The sequence below is a fragment of the Tiliqua scincoides genome, chromosome 1 (genome assembly GCF_035046505.1).
Source record: "Tiliqua scincoides isolate rTilSci1 chromosome 1, rTilSci1.hap2, whole genome shotgun sequence".
Taxonomy (NCBI): Eukaryota; Metazoa; Chordata; class Lepidosauria; order Squamata; family Scincidae; genus Tiliqua; species Tiliqua scincoides.
In genome coordinates this window covers 45,331,224-45,350,548 of record NC_089821.1, presented here as the reverse complement: position 1 = coordinate 45,350,548, position 19,325 = coordinate 45,331,224, and the positions used below count along the sequence as shown (strand labels likewise).

Genomic DNA, 19,325 nt, shown 5'->3' with positions numbered 1-19,325 from the left:
CTGATCTACTGCCCTGGCTAGTTCCTAATTCAAGAGGACAACCAGGGCATTGCGTGAGCTGCCAGCCCTGTCAGCAGGAAAATCAGCTGGAGTCAGTGTTGATGATACTGAGCTAGATGAACCAATGTCTAACTCGGCATAAGGCAACTTCCTATATTAATATGACTGACACATATGCGTGCTCACAAGCTTGCATATGCATTTGTATGTTAGGAGGTCCCACTTTGGGTGATGTTGCTCTTACAAAAAAGGTGTGGGTGGGGCCCACTTGTGTAGGTATAGGTCTTCATTTACACCAAATGCCTGATGTGGAAAGACAGAGGTACAGGTTCACAAGGCTCAGTCCTGCCTCCCACTGTCTGTAGAATACACATTTCTGGGCATGTGCAGACCGGTTCTAACTCAGTGTTGATTCATCAGTGATTCACATTGATCCAACCAAACAATCACACCACCAATAATTGTAGTGAAAGGTAATAACACGGTATAGTTGAAGTTGTACCCAACATGTGTCAGACTAATTGCGTCAAGTGACACGAGGGAGTGATATAGACAGAGCCACCCTGTTATAGCCTTTCCTCCTGCCAATTGCAGTGCATGCTCATTAACCTTAATGTTAGATTTGAGGTGATTAAAATTTATCTTCTGTGGAATACTTTGACTTTTTTGTGTTGCGTTCCAACAATATATTCTGAAGTTGTGGTTTCGCCAGGAATTAGTACAGATTGGGTTTTAGCGGCTTCTGTTTCTGTAACAGCAGCTTGATCTGTAGACAGCAGTAGGTGATTGTGCTTGCAACAGGTGAAAGTTTCATCTGCCAATTTATGGAAATCAGATTGCTATTTAAGGCACAGGAACAGACCTCTTGTTGACATGTATTTTTAAAAAGTAACACTTTTATAACACAACCTTTTATATTTTAGGGCAACTGCCATTTTGGCATACTTACCCCAGGAGCTTCTTGGTACTTCGTGTTATGAATATTTTCATCAAGATGATATAGGGCATCTTGCGGAATGTCATCGCCAAGGTAAAATGTTTCATTAGATACCCGACTTTCCTAATTGTTGGCTTTGGTTAGGTCTAGATGCACTAAGTCTGTGTTTTGCAAACTGTGGGTTGGGAGCCATTAGGTGGGTCGCAAGCCAATTTCAGGTTGGACCCCATTCATTTAATTGTGTATTTTATTTTTAATATATTAGACGTGATACTACCAAATAACTGCATTTGGAGAAATGTTACAGATCTATGCTTTCAACACGCTACTATGTGTATACTTTTAACAATGATAGTCAATGGCCTTACTCCCTGGTAAGATAGGATTGCAGCCTTTGGGTTGCTTGGGGAATTTTTTTTAAACAGATCAGCAACTGCTTGTGAGGGTTGGGAGGGTTCTTTATTTTAAATAAATTTTTAAACTTATACTTATGTAAATTGTAATTTACTTAATTGATAGATTTGATTTTGTCATATATGGTGTTGAAAATTTTCCTGCTTAATGATGTCACTTCTGGCCATGACATCGCTTCCAGGTTAATGTCATCGCGTCCGGTGGGTCCTGACAGATTGTCATTCTAAAAAGTGGATCCCAGGGCTGAAGAGTTTGAGAACCACTTCACTAAATAATGAAAAAAATCCCGTTAATATTATGATCATAATAATAGACTGTACCTGATAGTGGGAAGGAACAGATTAGTGCAAGACTGCAGTATATTTTATAACACTATAAAGAGGGTTCATGTTGTAGTAACTTTTGCCTCCCCCCCACCCGTTCTCAGTTTTACAGACGAGAGACAAAATCGCTACTAATTGCTACAAATTTAAAGTCAAAGATGGATCATTTATTACACTAAGAAGTTGTTGGTTCAGTTTCATGAACCCTTGGACCAAAGAAGTAGAATACATTGTCTCGACTAACACGGTGGTTTCGTAAGTATTTTTTTAACTGATGCACTAGAGACTTCACCCTACTTCCCATGTATCAAGATAGACAAATGTGTGCATCCATCTCTCTTGCCATCTCAATAACTTTAAGACCCCCAAATTCTGCACTTTCTAATGTATTGAGCAATGATATGTAAGGACCAACTTCCATTGACTTCACTGTGTTTCTGTAGACACAGTAGTCTGAACTTTCATACTGGAACTATGTGTTGCCTTGTTTAGAGCATCAAATGCAGGCAAGATTGTTGGTTATTTTCCTGGGCTCATAGTGCTCCAGCAACTTGATCTGTTTTTTAATCAAATAACGGTAGCTGCAAGAGCCAGAAAGGCAACTAGTTTGAATGCCTGTCTGTACCGAAGTATTTAAACAAATTAATCTGGATTCAGAAAGTTGTCGTGTAACACCTCTGGAAATCAAGTGCATCAAGTTTGTCAATAAGAACATTTAACTTTGCACTAAGGAACGATATTCTTGTTCATGGTTGTAAGGACGTGGGTGGCATCCACTTTTGTCACATGCCCCACTCTAAGATCATACAAATGAGTTGGATTTGGCAGGGGTGAGGGAAATGTACATTTGGCTACTGCCACCTGTTCTAGTGCATCTCAGTCTTAAAGTGTGTTCAAGTAGAAACACATGAAGTAGAAAAATCAGAGGCACAAATGAGCGGTGTTTCTGCCTTGCTTGCCTTCTGCGTTAAAATGTGTGATGTGGCTTATAGATCTCATTTCTGCTGAGATCTGACAGTCATAGATTACTTCTGGAGTTGCAAACCTTGATGCAAGTGAGATCAGAGAGACCTCCTTGGCATCTTGCAACAGAAATGGTAAGGGTGGGATTGCGATGATGTATACATTTCTACTTTTCCTTGCTTCTAGGTAATTTCATCTTGTTTTGTGTTTTTAAAAGATTTTTGTTCAAAACTTATAAAATGTGTATTTTCACTGCTGTAATTTTCTTGGTTGTGTGTTTTTGAACCCTCTCAGTGCCAATGTTCTCGATGGTGGAGATGCGACTTTTCCACAGCTAGCAGCTTCACCACATAGCATGGACAGTGTTCTCCAGGCAGGAGAAGGTACCTTGATATTTGAACTGCATAAAGTCACAACCTTGCTTTTGAACTAGCTTCTTCAGTTAGCTTGGTATTGCATTATTCCAGAGGCAAATAAGTCAGTCAGTTCCTGTACACTTTTGAAGCATCTGATTTTTAAGTGCCTCTTCAGTCAAAGTTATAGAGCTCCATAAGTTTCAGGAACACTGAGCTCTGTATAAGAGTCCAAACTGATCCCTTTTGAATGCACATGAAATTGCATTTTATAGCATATGGTGGCAGAATAACTTAGTGGCTAAGGGACTGAGTTAAGAGAATTGATAAGTCTTCAGTCTGGATCTCATCTGTGCAGTGATCTTGTTTGTGAAGTGCTTTGAACACTAAAGACTTTTTAAATGCCAAGTACTATAATACTTGATTTAAACTGTATCTGTATGCTATTTCATGATTGAATCCACCTAATCCTGATCCAGACTCATGTACAAAATAGTTCTGCAATATACAGTGTAAAGTATACATTGAAATCCCAGCAATTTCCCAGCAAATAGAGCGGCCCAGGTACTAGCCTTGCAAATAAGTCCACGTAAATTACTAGCTCTCTCACCCACACTTCACTCCCTTTATCATTTGTGAACTAAAAGGGGCAAAAACAACTCTTGTATAGCTTTTCTATACAAGCTGGAGAGAATTCTTATTCATCAAAGGTGACCTGATGGTGGCAGAATCCAAGCAACAACTCCTAAACATCTAGATTTCTTTCTGATTCAGTAAGCGTTCTTATGACCTGTATGTCAACCACAGGAGGTTTCAGGTGGAACCTACTTGGCATATTCAGGTCATAGAAGTCCTGCCAGATTCTGTGCATTGTTGTACCTGTCTCCCAGAACGGAGGGATCAGGTCATAATGTGTCTTATGGATTTCTAGAGATCACCTTCTCAATTGCATATTGAATCCTGCAGCATTTAGGTCACATAGCACCTACCATGGCAGTCCTCTCGTTAGCATATCTAACAAGAGATCTCTACAAAGATGGTTCTTGTCAATAATGAAGCCTCAGGTGCATTGTCAATTCAAACTGCTGCTCATCATTCCAGACAAAATCCTACATACCTTGAAGTGCTGGGTACTGTCAACCAAGCTCTCTGAGGATGTGCACTTCCATTGTGACATACCATCCAGAACCATCATTTAGGGATGGGGCTCACACCATGGTTTTGAAATCTTATTGTAGTGTTTGTTTTTATTATGAATTTTCTAAGTGGCTTTAGGCATCCTGGTATTCAGAAGAAAAGATGGTTCCCTTGAAATCTTTGGGTTTGGACAAACAGTGGTCATTTTCAAAATGCTAAGATCCTTCTTACCATCTTTGCAGAGTCACTTTGTGACAACTCAAAGATCCCTTGTGGATTGTCTTTTTGTGTTCAGGATTTGATGAAGTTCCTTGAGTAATTTTTCTTTTTCTGTTGTGATCTTGATGCAATGGCATAAAATCATTTGAGTCTCTCCAGAATTCCTATCTGTGGACACTTTAAAAAAACTGGGGAGGATTTTTTAAAATTTGGTTGAGTTGTTTAAAATATTGCTAAAGTTACTAGTTTTGATACTCTTGTATTTGTCAACCACTTTGAATGTATAGAAAGGCAGGGTAGAATTTGTCGTCTGTATAGCAAATTATCATGCCTGAATGTTCAGTGTACTTCACATACAATCTCTCAGCACTTCTTAGAGCAACTGTGTAAGGTAAATCAGTGTTATTCCCATACTGCACATGGAAGGAGGTGATGAAGCCTGTGTGTTTTTTTCCTCTCTTTCTTAGTCAACACACTCCAATAGCTTTTGTGTTTTGTGTCCCTTTATTACTTTACAAGTTTACAACATCCTCAGGCTTGCTCTTTTTAAGGTGGTCCCAAAAGGAATCTTCCAACAGTTCCTGGTATTCCAGGGGGAACGAGAGCTGGAGCTGGTAAAATTGGCAGGATGATTGCTGAAGAAATTATGGAGATTCACCGGTAAGGAAAACCCCAGCTCTGTCCTCTCAAACTATTTCTGAAAGGGATGACCAGCTGTTTCCTTTCCATAAATAGCAAGTATAACTCAGTTACTTTCAAATTACGTGAAAGAGAGAGCTGCTGTGGTACTATGAGCTGGAAACATATCTGATAAGGGCAAGAACAAACGTTTTTATTTATATTTCCTGAGTTCTTTTCTCTTTTATTTATTTATCTTATTTTATTTAGTGCCCCATTCTGGCATAGCATAGCATTCAAGACAGCTTGACACACTAAAACTTTTAATAAAGACTAAATAGCAGCATAATAAAAAACACAATTTAAAATGGCAAAAACTATATAGACACAGAGTGAAAAACCAACCTCAGCTGACATCTTTAAAAACCTGGGGATAATGAGTGTCTTTGCCTCACTCGATAAAGCAGTGGTATTCAGACTGGGGCATCACAACACCCCAGCCTGAGGGCCCTGGCTTCTGCCCCCTTAAGGGGTGGGGGCAAAGGAGAAGGCAGCAGGGACTGGGATGTACTCACCAGTCCCTGCAACAGCCTTCCTGGGGTGTGGCAAGCCCTGCGCGAGCGCCTGCAGGGCTCCCCAGTTGGTTCGAAGTGAAAAACAGAAGTGGAGCACAAGTGGAGTGTGATCGCTCTACTTTCACTTTAAACCAGCTGGGGAGCCCTGCAGGTGCTCACACAGGGCTCCCCGCACCCCCAGGACAATGCTGCAGGGACTGGTGAGTGCATCCCAGTCCCTGCAGCCCCCCTCAGCAGCATGATCCTGGGGATTGAGTTGCTGCCTCCTTCCCCTCCCTTTCAAGAACTTACTGTGCTTTTCAAATTCCCAGAGAGTTTGAAAACCGCAGCCATAAAGGTATAAGTGTTGGCACCAGGAGAGCATTCTGTGGATGGGCACCACAGCTAAGAAGGTGCTTTCACGGTTTGCTACCTGACTAACCTCAGAAGCGTACCTGGGAAAGGGCCTCCAGTGACTAACACAGTGCATGGGCATGTAGTTGTGGGAGAGGCGGTCCTTTGGATAACCAGATCCCAAGAATCTTATACTCATTCAAAGTAATCTGTATTCCTGACCAGCTGTTGCAGAAGTTTGGAAAAAGAGAACTTATGAAACTATGGGCCCAATCCTATCCAACTTTCCAGTGCTGATGCAGCTATGCCAATGGGCTGTGTGCTGCATCCTGTGGGGAGGGGGGTCAGTCACAGAGGCCTTCTCAGGATAAGGGAACATTTGTTGTCTTGCATTGTGGCTGCATCAGTGCTGGAAAGTTGGATAGATTGGCCCTATATTTGGTTAGGTCAAGACAGTAGTCCGTAAAACATTTTTTAAAACTATGCTAACGTCAGATGACCAAGTATAAAACTAACACCTTCTTTTGATTGTTAGAAGTTTGATACTGGAGCTTAAGAGCTCCTTAAGAGCTAAGTAGCCCAAACATGGCTACTATTCCAGGATGGACTTGTGGAGACATTTACCAATGGAATAGGTTGTCATAAGAACAGTAAATGGTTCCAGCTTAGTTGCATTATTTTGCACGGCCTCTCTAATCTGAATGATGTTGGTTTGACAGGATACGGGGTTCTTCACCTTCAAGCTGTGGCTCCAGCCCATTGAACATGACCAGCACACCTCCCCCTGACACTTCTTCACCAGGAGGCAAAAAGGTGAGACCATAGACCTGTAGGGTCTTCGCAGCTGCTGTTTGCAACTCTCAAACTGTTGTAAGTAATCTGCGAAATGAATACTGTGCTTCACCATGGCATTTTATCAGGCCACTGTGATCCCCATATGACCAGTGAATGGACTAGGAAGCAGATGGTGCTATGAATCACTAAAGCTAGAAGGGTGAGAATCTGATCAGTACCTGCACAGCAGACCACAGTACGCCCCATCTGAGTTTCTTTCTCTCCCTCCTTTTGAAAAGCTCAGAGAACTTTATTTAATATGCATTGGAATGTTATTCTGCATAATTCCAGGAAGAAAGCAGGATGCTAAACCCATCTTTACCAGTCTTGGATTGTGTCCAGTCAAAGTGAGTTGTCAGATGTGTGGAAAATGAAATTCATATAACAATGTCCACTATGACCTTGCAACTTAATTGCTATCTTGTGACTCGTGTGTGTACGTACGTGCATGGGCAACATTTTCAAGTTTCTTTGCTGCCTATTGTGTCCCAGAGACCACTTCGCTAAACCCCATGTGTTTTGAACAGTTTAACATGTTTTCAGAAGATATCAAAAGAGAATTTCGGACAACTTGCTCCACCACCAACCAACAGTAGATAACCCAGTGAAGTCTAAACTGAGAATTTGCTTATAACTTGGCAGTAGTTAAAAGAATCTAATGCTTGTTGCAAGAATGCTGCAAGCCATGTGAGGTCATGTTTTACAGACCTACTTATAACAGCATATTTGACTCGTAGCTAACTCTGAAGGAAGAAATTTTAATCCACTATAGATTGTATCATCCTATCCAGCATATTTGATGATGGAAGCAATGATGATGAAGGATGCTTTGTTGGCTTCCTCATGGAAGGAGAATCCAAACATCCTAAACCTTCTTTTGTTATCTTAACTCACTAGATAGGCTTGGATTGTAGCTGAGGAATTGACACAGATGTAGATTATCCATTCAAGCTCAAATGTACTAGCTGGTGATAATAAAACATTGCCACAGAAGTATAACTGTTCAGCAGTCAAAGAACTAGTGTTAAGCATCTACTTAAAATGAAATTGCTGTCTGTCAAATTATTACAGCTCACCCATTTTTTCAAAATATCTACGAATTGTTCACAGTCCTTTCTAGACCGCCACAGGTGGTTAACTACATTCACTAAAGGCAAGATTTTGTTTCTCATTGAACTTTGAGGTCATGTGCTATGCAGATCAGTTGAGTTTTTTTCTGAGCATCACTCAGCACAGAAAAGAGAATGGGCCTTGTGAATAGACCATTCTTTCACCTTGTAAAAGAATGGGCCATTTAGCATTTTAATTGTTGCACAAGTGTATTGTAGCATAGAACACATGGATCAAAAAAGTAACATGGGAGTCAGATGTACTGATCTATGTACAGTATGTTAAAACTATGTGGTTAGCATCTTCTCTTACTGAACAAGGATTGTTGTTTTCTGAAACACTCTTGCGCCATCTGTTGGTAAACTTATTTTAACATTATTTTCAGTCTTGAAATTGATAGATCAGAGTAAGTTTTACTGATTTTAAAATTCAAATTTCTATTGAATATAAGAACATGAAGCAATATAAGCAGACATAAAGTGGTAATTCAAGTTATTAGTATCAATCTATTTAGAATATTATTGATTATGGACAGATTCCAATGAGGATTGGAATTAACTAAAAAGTAGTAGAATGCCATCCACTCACTCCTACCCACTTCCACATTGACATAGTAATTGTTAAATTGTGGATCTGGTAATATTTTAGAACACACATGAACTACAAAACCAATCATGCATTGTTGCAAATTCTATTATCTTTATTCAATCTGAGCAAGGCCTCTCTTATTGCACATAAATGTGGAAGCTTCTGTGCTGACCAATATTCCTGTAGAAATTTAACAGAATTCAATAATTCAATGAAGTAAAATGCTTTGAGAGAACATTAGCCTGGGTGAACAACTCCAGTTACTGCCATATGCATATTGGGAGTGCACACATTTCGTGGGCTGTGGAGGCTTGCCTAATATAAATACATTTGAGGCACAAACTAGTTAAATTGCTAATATTTCATAGGGGAGAGCTTTGTCCAGACAGCCCTGTTTCCTGTGTTTTCATGGTGCCAAAAAGCCTCCTGTATTGGTTTCAAGTGCCCTGTCACCAAGCCATAGAGGATGTGCTTCTCCCCTCCACTATCCCATGCAACTCTGATGTGTTGGGTGCTGTCCATATTGCTGAGGTGTACATATACAGTAATCCCATATAACAGTGGTTCTCGAGCATTTTAGATTGGGACCCACTTTTCATGATGACAATCTGTCCAGGACCCACTGGAAGTGATGTCATTAACCTGCAAGTGACATCACTGTGGTGCCAATGCCAGAAGTGATGTCATTAAGCAGGAAGTGACATTACTTCCAGGTTCTCACCTAGGAACTCATAAACTTCAAATGACAAGAGAAAAAATTTCAACACAGAAGCTTTTCCCGATTCTCTGTCCCATGCTACCATTGCTACCAAGCATTCCACCTGTAAAATTCAATATACTTCTTGTAATGAGGTGTGTGTGAAGGGTGCACTTGCTTCTGGCTAGTGTTGAGCATGGCTTTAATATATTTTGAATATGGCCATCAGTGTTCATGGCACCTTGCAAACAGTTCCACAGTTCCCCCACCCCATCTCTCCTAGCCCCCAGATCAGCCACACGCTCAGTCCACTCACCCAGTTCCCTCTACCCCTCCCTCTCCTGGGTATGTCACTGCTTTCATTTCTGTGTTTGCTGCACATCAAAACTTTCACCAAGTGAATCCTTAATGGGAGGAAGATCCTTTTCTGAGCCCCGAATCCTCCCTCCCAAACTTTGTGCAAGAATCTTTTCAAAAGAGCCCATCCGAGGCAAGGGGGGCAGGGGCCATCTTCAGACTCCCACCTGAAATTCAAGAGACAGGCTCTGCTCTGCCAGTGGAGTGCAGTGCATTGCTCTGCACGCTCACTGGAGAAATGAAACAGGCACGGCACTGCCTCGCTGTTTTGTGCCTGTGCAGGTCGCTCTTTTAGACCCAGAGGAAAGAAGCTTGCAGGACTGATGCAGGCTTGGAAAATGGTGGTGCCCACTGCCAGATTCCAAGGTGGTGTGGCTCAGCTCATTTTGCCAGTTTCCAAAATGGCGCTGCCCAGCTCATTTTACCAGTATCCAAGATGGCCCACCTTTTCACGGCCCACCCAAAAACGGGTTGTGACCCACAGTTTGAGAACCTCTGACATATAATATCATGGAGATGCAGCTCCTGCATTGCTTGGTGTCCCATTTGATTAAATCAAGAGAGCTGGAGTGAAAGGAAAAAGGGCCAAGAGAATCCCAAGGCTCTTACCATGACAAAAGACTGTAGCTGATGGTTTGTAGTGTGCTGTAGTCTGAACCAGGGGTTGCAGGCACAGAGTGAACTCCTCAGGAGCCAGGAAATCATTTTGCTCACTTGCTGTGGGACAACTAGTCTTGTCCAAGCAAACTCTTAACTGATTACCCAAGCCCCTGAGAGAACACCAGGTAAGAGTTCTGCCTCCTTGGTCAATTGGTTAAGAGGAATTGTTTGCTGGAGGCCCAAGTTTGATCTCTGGCCTCCCCATAAAACCATTAAAACTAGATGAAACATCTTAGAATCACACTTGCACAGAGAATGCTCACAGCAGAGAAGAAAAGATAGAGACACTAAGTGACTACACATCACTTGGAAAATAGAGGGGATTTTGCAGATGGATGGTTAACCTTTGATAAGGACCAGGGTAACCTATCAGTTTCTGCTGAACTTAGTTCAAACATTGCAGGAATCATGGGCTCGGTTGCCAAAGCGCAGCAATCTAATCTGCTTGCAAAGGTGCAAAAGACTTGAAAGCAAACTCAGAGTCTAGGTTGTAGCTGTGGCTCATAGCAAAGAAAGAAGCAGGGCAAGGGAGCTTTCCTGGAGGAATGGGGGGGCACTTTGCAAGGGAACTTGAAAAAGATGGCTACCCAGTGGGTGCTGGCACAGCAGCTTTGCACTCCAGTGTGCCTGCTCAGCCAGACTGGAGCAAGAGTTTCCTGGTTGTACTCTGGGAAGAGAAGCAGGGGGAAAGCCTGGAAGGGATAGTGGTCAGTTACCAATCCAGGGTGCTGGCTTGGCATTGGAGTTCTTGAGTAGTAGAGGGAATGAGAGTATTTCATGCAGCAGCAGCAGGTCAAGCACACAAACGCATAGATAAGTGAAGGATAAAGACTAAAGGCACAAGGGATCCTGTGAGTCAGCTGTCTCTTAATTCACATCAGACTGTATGGGATCTTTTGTGGGGTGAGCATATTCTAGAGAGCCTTTCTTTGTGACTTGATGGCTCCCGATTGCTCATCCCTAGCCCTAAATGGACGTGTCTGTTTTGCACCTTACCAAGGGTATGGTTATGAACTTTTAGCTAACTCTGAAGGCCAGTGCCTCCATGAAGACTCCTTGACTGAATTGAGCCATGGAGTTGGTGAGAGTAGCTAAGATTGAAGATCCTCCTTTTGTGTCACTAACAGCTTTGTTTACTTCAAGTCAGGAAGCTCCCAGGATGTGGCTTTTGTTCGTAAGGTCAAATGTGTTGTGCAAGAAAGGTGTGGCAGTTTATGAAATCTTCCAAGAAATGAACTTAATTCCCTCTAGCTATAGTATTTTTTCTTAAATCTATGCTGCCATGTGTCTGTCTTTGGCACCAGCTACACTAGTCTTCCCTCCAGTGCCATCAACCTCTGGTTTTAAATTTGTGGCTGCAGTACTCCCTCCTTAAAAGCATTGCTTTTTGTTTGCATCTTTACTAGTGAGTTAATGATGTGATAAAATGCGGTGGGGGATGGGAAAATGTGCTATAGATACAACTTTACTCCTTAAGGATTGATCCATTGTACTTTTAAAAGAATCTGCTCCATATGTGAATTCTGTAAGTCAGAAACTGAAAAAGACAAGCCATTAGATAGGTGCTTTTTGGTACATAATGCAGTTGTCTACCAATGCATGCATCATATTGTAACTCTTTGGAGCGTCTTTAAGAATGATTCAGCTGCCAACATGGTTTACATGACAACTACAGCTATTAAGATGAGCATTCTCATTGGAAGCTTTTATTATATGGTGACTCAGCAGCAGCTTTTAGAGGGAAGTGAGCTCTTATGCAGTGATTTGAACACTCTGTGAATGAGTTGTTAGGAAGCCTGAATTAATTTTATGGGAAATTCTGGTTGAATCACTACATTTGACTTGAAGTACATAAGATCACCCACAATTTGACAGGCTCCCTCTAAAAAAATTTAGGATGACACAACTGCAGAAATTGGACTATTTCAACTGCAGAAAGTTGCTGTGATTCTGCAGGGAATTGTACCATAATTTAACAAATTTCAGGAGAGATTAAGGGCGCAGTCCTAACCCCTTATGTCAGTGCTTTTCAGCACTGGCATAGCGGTGCCAGTGGGACGTGTGCTGCATCCTACAGTTGGGTGTCAGTCACGGAGGGCTCCTCAAGGTAAGGGGATGTTTGTTCCCTTACCTTGGAGTTGCATTGCCCTTACGTCAGTGTTGGAAAGCACTGAGATAAGGGGTTAGGATTGCGCCCTAAGAGGTTTAGATCGAAACTATAGGAAACATGTTACTCAGAAGGCACTCTTGATATACTGAGAGACTACTTGTCAGACTGGGTGGAAGCCTCTATTTTGTAACACCACAGCAAGTATGTGAGGATTTTTAATTGTGTGTTGGAGGAAACTAATTGCTCCATTCAACATTGTTCTTGATGAGCCATGAGAAATTTTCCATTGCTACTTGCTTGGGTAACTACTCCCAGAATAAATACCTTTGGCTAAAGCGTTTGGAAAAATACCTGTCAAGGAAGAAGTTGGAGAAGGCTGCAAGCAGAGGGAAGTAGTATGTAATGGTTAGCACTTATACACCCCATACTGCTCTCCACTTTTCCTTAACTGGGTCAGCACCTGAAAGATGAGTATGCCACAATCCCAGGTTACAGAGACCAGCAGAGGTAGATTATCTAGGCAAAACCACCCCTTCCTGAAGGGCACAGAATGCCATGGCTTTTATTTAAAATCAAACTGTAGGACTACTCATGAGTGATTAGATGTTATAACCCACTGAATTGCCCACAAACATGGATGTGGCTGGCAAGGAATAAAAATTTAGCCCATTTATTAAAAATTCCAAAAGAAAGAGGGGGTAGAGAAGAGTTCAGCAAGCAGGCTGATGGGAAATACCCAAACCCGACTGAATGGACACACAGAAGTAATTTTGATCAGATTGAATGTGATAACTAGTAATGCCTAGCAGGAGCCCAGATGGTACTCAAGAGCAAAGCCCACAAAATCTCACTGTGCTAAAACTGATGAAAATTGCAGGTTGACGGAGTGAAAAGTGCAAACAAAACAAAATTCCTTATCAAGCTAGAAATGCAGTCTCTTAATAGCTATGTATGTTATCCCAGGAATCCTTTACTTACTGGAGTGGAAATAGGTGTGCCTTCTGCAAGCACTAAATTTCACAACAGACACATGAGCATCCCTGTGCCTGAATCTAAGTAATCTAGATTTGATTGGATGAGTGAAACTCACCTAGCCACTCCATCCTACCCCTTTACCTAGACCAGGTTAAACCGCAGCCTGAGGACTGGATCTTGCACCTCCACCCTTTGGCTGAAGCAAACTATTCCATGTGAGAGCTGCTAATATTCTGTTCCAATCTCCCCCAAACCATGTGCTGGCCAGCTGATTCCGTGTTGCGTTGCTGCAGCCAGTTGTGTGCCGGAGTTCCAGGCAGATGTAGCTGGGAGGTGATTGGGACATAAGATAAGCAGCTCCCCCACGGAATGGTTTGCCTCCGTTGTACAGGGGAAGCTGTTTTCAGTGCACAGCGATTGGCACTTTGTGCACTGCTGGCCTAGATTGACAAGTTTGGCTGTCCAATTGGTAGGCATATAACAGTTTCAATAGGTTACTCTGCTACTCCAGACATGAAGGCAGACAAAATCCACACCAGCACATGACTCTCTGGGAATTGTGTTTTTGCAATGTCTCAGGTCTTTTTTTTTCTTCCATTTCTTTTCAGATTTTGAATGGTGGAACTCCAGACATTCCTCCTGCCAGTTTAGTGTCAGGCCAAATCCAAGACAATCCTAGCTATCCATACTCTGACAACTCCTCTATTCTTGGTAAGTAAAACCATGGAAAATGCACAGAGGATTAAAAAAAAAAAGGGGGGGGGAGACAGGGCCTTTACCACCAGCTGCTACTGGGTCCTATTATGGGAAGGTTGGGCCAGAAATTCTAAGGGAGGATCCTGCTCCCTACAGTATGCTTTCAGTATATAACATAAGACCACAGACTTCCTGGCAACTTTACAGGTCACTAGCTCAAACACTGTGGTAGGATACACATTCTAAATTTGCCCCAATAGGGACTAATCCAGCTGCTACTTAAAACATCCAAGAGCAAGGATTCTATAACTTTCCTTGAACATTTGCCCTTCTTTGAACATTTGCCCTTCTAAACAGTAAGATTACTTGTCATTCTCTGCTTCAAGTAATCAAAAGCAAGTTAATAGGAAGCAATTACTCCACTGTGTCACTCTTTATTTGATAGCAATGATTGTCATGATCGGCCCTCATATTTTTAGGTGTAAGGATATACACTCATATGTAAGGATTATTTAGCCATTGGCTAAAACATTAAACCATTAGTCAAATACATCATTCCCTTTATAGGTAAGACTAAGACAGAGCTCAATAAATTCACCACACCTTGGTGACTCAGAATTCCTGGTACCTAGGGAATGGCTGCAGCTGAGGGGCCACTGTCTTGGTTTTGAACAGAGTTACTTGTGGTGGGGGCAGTCACATAAACCACACACCCTTTCCCATGCGTGCATCTCCTCTGAAGTAAGCCCATTAAGTTCAGTGGGCCTTGCTCCCAGTGTGCATAGAATGCCAATTTTGGCATCTATGAACTTGGAAGAGAAAGAAAAACTTGATAAAGTTTGCAATCTGTCACAAATTTAGTTTAAAAGAAGGCTAACAATTTATTTTGACTCTAAACCTGAGGTCTTTTTGCTGTCACATTATTGTCAAGTTTTCCTACCACCCTAGGGATTAAAATTTGCTTTTAACACTTGTTTATACTATCCACTGGTGCCATTTTTATTTGTTTTTGGCCACCATTAAAACATAAATTTTTCAGTTTTCAGGTTTTTATCTGGCTCCGAAGTTTTTGGGCTGCCTCAGGTCCATGATCAATTTCTTACAGCTCTGGGCTGACCATTCTAGTTTCCACTAATAAGTAGATAAACTTCAAACACCTGCAGTCAGTTGACAGAACAAGAGGAACATCTTTGCCAATTTTCAGCTTGCAGTTGTGAACCTCTCTGCCATTGGCCTATCAAGCATTGTGTTCAAATTAAGAAAAATCAGGTTAACTCAGTTGCATGTGTTTACTTAGCTTTTCTGTTTTTTTTTACAGGAGAAAACTCGCATATAGGCATTGATATGATAGATAATGACCAAGGATCCAGCAGCCCCAGTAATGATGAGGCAGCAATGGCAGTTATCATGAGCCTTTTGGAAGCTGATGCAGGTCTTGGGGGCCCTGTTGATTTTAGTGATTTACCATGGCCCTTGTGAATGCTGTCCCCAATAGCTTTGACATCTGGATATATCAAAGTGCATTATTGGTGGAGTTCTCCAATCTGTGAAGCTTGTTGAATTGCTTTGATGTTTTAATTTCATAAAAGCCATATCAAGAGAACAGGCATCCTTCTCCCATGTGTAAATTCAGACCAAGTGGAGATCAATCTGCTACAGTGTTCCCACATCACTGATTTGGTTAGCTGTGTATAGCCTGCATTAACTGTATATTTTGGATTCTGTTCTTGTGTTGACTTTTTTTTTAAAAAAGATCACTGTGCAAACTAAGCACTGGCATCACTGGTAGCTTTTATATGCAAATGGTCATTTCAGCTGTATGGTGTGTTTTTACACTACAGAAAAGGTCCCTCATGTGGATACTGGATATTTCTTATACTAATGTATCAAAGCTGTTTCTTGTAAGAACCTTTACTATAAATATTGTTGAAGTGTAATGTATTAGTTAAATATTTTTAAAATAAAATGTTTTCCCTTGTTCTATGTTTTATTTACTTTGATTGTAAAATTTCTGGATGGAATTCTTAAACATGAATGTTAAGATCAAATACATTACAAAAATCCAAGCACTGGCCCTTTATAAGTAATGAAGCTTCACCTGGGTAATTAGTATTCTTATAGGAATTCCTCATTACTGAAAACTCACTTTTTACAGAAACAGCTAACTGTAAGACAGAGGCCACAGTTCCTGCAAAGTGGTTTCTTGGCAAAGCCTATAGATGTTCCAGTTCAACATTTGAAGCATAGAAGATGATCAGGTGACAAGCTGACAAGCAGGCATAGTTTAACCTTGCCTCAAAGTCATATATAAAAATCTTCATATGGTTTAGGGCACACAATCCCTAATGTTATGAGGCAGCAGAGGCCTAGGTTCAATTCTTGAAGTCTCCAGGTAGGGCTTGGACAGACTTCTCTTACCCAAGGAGGCCACTGCTTCTTAGTTAACCAGATTGAACCAAAGGTAGAAGGCATAACCTTTATTATGTGCAACGCATGGCAGTTTCCTATATTCTCTAGTCAACTGGTTTCTAACTAGACCATTTCAGAGTAATAATAATAATAATAACAACAGGTATTTATATACTGCCTTTCTTGGTCTTCAAGATTTTATTCAAGGCGGTTTACATAGGCAGGCTTTATCTAAATCCCTATTAAAATAGGGATTTTTACAATTTCAAAGAAGGTTCTTTCTTTCAAGAACTACTACATTCAAGGTGTTTCATTCCGATCTGGCTTCACATTCTGGCCTCCATCCTCCCACACTCCGAGCAGATGGAATTGCTCGGCTTCAGCTTGTCAGCTGCTCCAAGGTCGCACCGTGCCGGTGGCCTCAAACTGGCAACCTTGTGGATGTTATCTTCAGGCAGACGGAGACTCTACCCTCTAGACCAGACCTCCTGCGAGTAACCTCGGACTATAGTTGCCACCACTCCCACCTTTTGTTTTCAGGTTTTGGAGCTTCTCTTATTTCCAATGTAGCTAGAAATTATGGTCTTGAACAACACAAGACCATAATTTTTAGCTACATTGGAAATATGTACAATTTCTAGCTATATTGAAATTGGGAGTGGTGGCAACTATAGGCCGATGTTACTCTGAAATGGTCTAGTCCTTGAAGTCCTAAAGCCATAGGCTGAGAGCAAAACCAGGGGCTTACCTGATGAGTTGTCTCTTTGGCAGGATACACTAGATATACTGCTATATTCCTTGGTTTGATTATGAAAAAATTAAATTCCTACATGGTTCTCTTTGATTTCTTTAATGTACCTGCAAGGAACAGGGTCAGTGCTACACTCGCAGCAGCCACTATAGATTTGATAGCAGCAATAAAATGGGGGTGGGGGAGAGAAATCCACTGCAATTAACTGTTTAATTTTTCCCAATAGAGGAACAACAGTTTGCATGGAGTGAGCAGTGATACAGCTCCAGCAGCCTTGACACAAGCTTATGTTGGACATTTGATACTTGCAGTAGTTTGATTCCCATTTTTCTTAGATAAAATAGTCTCCAGGAAACTGCATACAGCAAGAAAATGGTTTGAGTTAGTGTCTCCTGGCCTTCTAGAAACCTTAAGAGAACTGCGAACTGCAATAGTAAGTGGGATATTTTCATATTACATTATGGTTTCTCACTATAGTCCTTGCTTTCATGTTTCATTTTTTAGTGTTGTGGGTTAATCTTGAAATAGGCCTCTCTGGCAACAAGTGGCAGATTTGTCATCTATCTACATTCATCTCTTCCAGATTTTAGCTCCAAAGGGCCACACTTTGTGTAACTAAACCCTGTCAGAAGATTATTAAAATGGAATAGATTAATGCCAAACATTAGTAGAAAGCAAGAGGGGAACCAATGTACCTTTCCTCTTATGGTTGAGCATCACGAGTGACATTTGTGTCCCATACTACAGATATAGCTGCCTTCCTACAACATATTTCCTTACCTCACTCTTCAGTAGTTTGCCAAATACGAAAGTTCAGGGAAATAAGTAACAAGCAGGGTCACTTACCTTCATTACAAACAATGGACAGTTCCTCCATTTATGCCTTTTGTACTGCCCTTTAAATTTTATATATATCTACATAAAATGAATAAATATTACCAACTGTTTAAATGTTTTTTAATAGAAAGATTCACATAATCTTTTATACTTAAGGGATTAACTCAAATATAAAATTAGGAACATCCTTTGTGAATAGGGTTTAATTCTTCTATTAATACTGACTGGGGAAGTTCAGAGATGTGCAATAAGTTAGCTTCACAGCTAATATTAAAATAATGGAAATTTTTTATTTGAATGAAAAACTTGAGTTTACAATCAGTTAATAAATGAAGAGTGAACAGTTTGAATTTTCCTATTTTATGACACTTATGAAAAAAACTCTCAGTAAATAAATATTTCTGTGAACAGATTTAAGGTAAGGCAAAATTTTAAGATAAAGCCCCTATCAGTTGTTCCTGACCTTTGAACATGGCTCACATCAAACATGGGAAAAAACCCTTCACTGGATAAATCTGAAAAAGTAGGCTATTGGATCGCAAAGCCAATCCAAAAGCCCCAGTGGCAAGAATTTTGTCCTCATCCATAAGAGAACAAAAGTAGGCTCATCACATCTATTCAGAACAAACTATTTACATTTAGCTGAATAGAAAGTCTCTGACAGAAGCACTCCGATAGTCAACATTGTGCGTCATGACTATAAAAATGGCTTTGAGTTCTGTTTGTCCACCACTATAAAGTGCCACTATCAATTTTAAGTCTGCATTTTGCGCACTGTGTCCCAATACTGAATAAATCATAGTCTCCAAGTCCTGCTGTTTCCGACAGAGCCTTAGGATGAGGACAGTCCACCATACAGCAACCAATACCACAAAACCTACTGGTAAACAAATGCAGGTATGTAACTGAACCTCAAGATGTCACACATGTACTCCTAAAAACCATACTCAGATCCCACTTTGGTCTGTTGTAAGTCCATACTGCAATACCCTAAAACATTTTATGTTCATTACACAATGGAGAGAAGCTGGAATTGCAGTGCAGTATGAGCTCAATACAGCATCTTCATTTTTTATAATAGCATGCTTTTGTTTAAACAAATGTCTGGATCAGAGTGGCAAGTTCTGTCCCTCAGGATCCACATCACTGTTGCTGGGCTGAGGATGAATGGGCAGAATATCCAGTTCATCCACTTGCGGGGTGGGGTGCATCACCACCAGCTGGTCCTGGGGAATGTCTGCTGCAGCTGCTGCTAGGTTAGTAATAGATTTACTTTTTACACACTGGAAATCCACATGCCGACTTTTTCCTTCTTCTTTCTCCCATGACATCCGTATGAAAGGTCTCTGGACATAGTTATAGATGACCTCTGGTCTTCCCCCAGGCCGCTTTTTAACCTTTTCCTTGTATGTGGGGTAACCTGAAATAT

At 41.0% G+C, this 19,325-nt stretch overlaps 2 protein-coding genes across 6 annotated transcripts in view; one reads left to right on the top strand and one right to left on the bottom strand.

Moving 5' to 3' along the window:
* Window positions 1-15,828, top strand: part of BMAL1 (basic helix-loop-helix ARNT like 1) — a 65,250-nt gene extending 49,422 nt beyond the window's left edge. The window contains exons 13-19 of the mRNA XM_066617833.1: window positions 924-1,030; window positions 1,779-1,929; window positions 2,932-3,020; window positions 4,898-5,006; window positions 6,592-6,685; window positions 13,812-13,914; window positions 15,218-15,828. Of these exons, the coding sequence (XP_066473930.1) occupies window positions 924-1,030; window positions 1,779-1,929; window positions 2,932-3,020; window positions 4,898-5,006; window positions 6,592-6,685; window positions 13,812-13,914; window positions 15,218-15,378 (814 nt within the window). The 3' untranslated portion in view covers window positions 15,379-15,828. The remainder of the gene's footprint in view (window positions 1-923; window positions 1,031-1,778; window positions 1,930-2,931; window positions 3,021-4,897; window positions 5,007-6,591; window positions 6,686-13,811; window positions 13,915-15,217) is intronic.
* A 2,338-nt stretch (window positions 15,829-18,166) lies between these two features.
* The window catches only part of BTBD10 (BTB domain containing 10), a 39,629-nt gene continuing 38,470 nt past the window's right edge, over window positions 18,167-19,325 (bottom strand). For all 5 annotated transcript variants that reach the window (XM_066631494.1, XM_066631491.1, XM_066631492.1 and 2 more), the window contains one exon: window positions 18,167-19,316. In XM_066631494.1, coding sequence (XP_066487591.1) covers window positions 19,006-19,316 — 311 coding nt within the window. In that variant the 3' untranslated portion in view covers window positions 18,167-19,005. The remainder of the gene's footprint in view (window positions 19,317-19,325) is intronic.